This window comes from Lathyrus oleraceus, chromosome 6, assembly GCF_024323335.1.
Source record: "Lathyrus oleraceus cultivar Zhongwan6 chromosome 6, CAAS_Psat_ZW6_1.0, whole genome shotgun sequence".
In the NCBI taxonomy this organism is placed as follows: Eukaryota; Viridiplantae; Streptophyta; class Magnoliopsida; order Fabales; family Fabaceae; genus Lathyrus; species Lathyrus oleraceus.
Genome location: NC_066584.1, coordinates 475,350,186 through 475,352,181, shown reverse-complemented (window position 1 = coordinate 475,352,181; position 1,996 = coordinate 475,350,186). Strand labels below are relative to the sequence as shown.

At 22.8% G+C, this 1,996-nt stretch overlaps 1 protein-coding gene across 1 annotated transcript; it reads right to left on the bottom strand.

Annotated features, from left to right (window-relative positions):
- Positions 1 to 310: 310 nt before the first annotated feature.
- On the bottom strand, positions 311 to 808 carry LOC127096338 (uncharacterized). The gene has a single exon (XM_051034922.1). The coding sequence runs from the start codon at positions 806 to 808 to the stop codon at positions 311 to 313; it is 498 nt and encodes a 165-aa protein (XP_050890879.1).
- Between the last annotated feature and the right edge of the window lie 1,188 nt (positions 809 to 1,996).

The following is a 1,996-nucleotide window of genomic DNA, read 5'->3' as shown; positions in this document are numbered from 1 at the left end:
TCAAATTTTCATAAAATCTAAAACAATCAAATTTTCATAGAGTAAGAATCAAATCTAAATTATTATTTTTTAAGGGGATAGAGTGAAAGTCGCCTATATAACATTAAAAGAAAATAATATTAACTCAAAAAATAAATGACATGACAAAGTAAATTCAAATGGCATAAAAAAACGAAAAGAAAAAAAAACTCAGTCACCACACCAATAAATCAAAATGAGTGTGTCAAGTTAATTATATTTAACAAACATAACTCTTGATGCAATCCAAACTCAATTTGTAAAAGATTTATTCTTTGTTACAAATCCAAACTCAAATCATTTCCTTGAAAACAATAGGGGCAATACATAAGGGAACATGATCATAAACTTGAGGACAAACCATATCCAAAGCCACACATGCCAACACACTAGCTGCTTTATTTGCTTTCTTCATAGTAAACACAACTCTTGAGTTTGGTAAACATTCATCAACCAATTTACGACAATCGCAAATAATTGAGCCAAATTCAGACATATCATCAACGTTAGGGTTATTAAAAGCATCAACTACTATGTCATCATCCAGCTCAAAAACAACATTAGCAAAACCCAACTCAGTGATCCAATTTATAGCATGTAAGAGAGCCTTAGCTTTTCCTTCTCGAACCTGTAAAAATGGTGTAACTTGGATGGTTTGAGCTTTGACAAAATGGCCATTATGATCACGAGTTATAATGCCAAACCCTACCAAGTTGTCAATGGTAGAGAAAGAAACATCAATGTTGCATTTCATGAAATTGGCTTCGGGTTTGATCCAAGCTTCTGCCATATCTTACAAATTGTTACATGATAATGTCTCTTATATAAGATATAAGATATAAAATATTAAATATTAAATACATTTATTACTTTTGGATTCAGTCAACAAAAAAAGTAGTATTATTTTTTGACTAATACATTCTATTTATAAAAGCATTATTTAATTTTATTAAGTAGCTAGTCAAAGAAAATCTTATTTTAATTATGATTCTTTTTGACTGGTTAATTTTATTTATGGTAAAAAAAATTATTATATAAAATATAAAATTTTTATCAACAAAATTTTCTACATTTGTAATATATACACTGAATAATTATTAATAAAATATTCACCAAACATATATTAAATTTAATACACTATTTTAATATAAATCTACAATAGCATTTAGTAATTTACTATTTAATATATTGATCACTACTATTTAAGTCAACTGGATACTTTATAAATATGTAAACTAAACTAATATATAGTCAAACAAATTTCACACATTTACACCCTTCTAACATTATTATAATAAATATTCTATTTCCAAATTTATTAAATAATATATATATATATATATATATATATATATATATATATATATATATATATATATATATATATATATATATATATATATATATATATATATATATATGTGGTCTAGATAAGATCAAATATATATTAATTATTTAATAAATCTAAAACAAAATATTAATTTATAATGGTGATTAGAGTATATATATTTATTTTTGTTAAAATCTATTATTTTAATCAAATCAAATAAATAATTTTAGTAGTTTTTCATAAAATACTTTTTTTGAAAGACAACATATTATATATATATATATATATATATATATATATATATATATATATATATATATATATATATATATATATTCAAATATTTTTTTTTTAATTTATATCCTCAAATAACCAACATTTTAAATTATTCACTAACGTATGCATGTTTAAATTTTTTTTAATTAAAGAGGATGCGACAATTCTAATGGCGTGTGCACTCAAATTTCACACTAGCACCACTTTGACTGGCGCATGCACAACATCATGCTAATGTTATGGGCGAATGCTTTAGGAGCCTAAACAATGCATTGAGTTTTTTTTTAAATTAAAGTTATAATTAATTAAAAATAAAAAATGGAAAAAAAATATTAATATCATTAAATATAAATAGAATTACAAGGTGGAAAA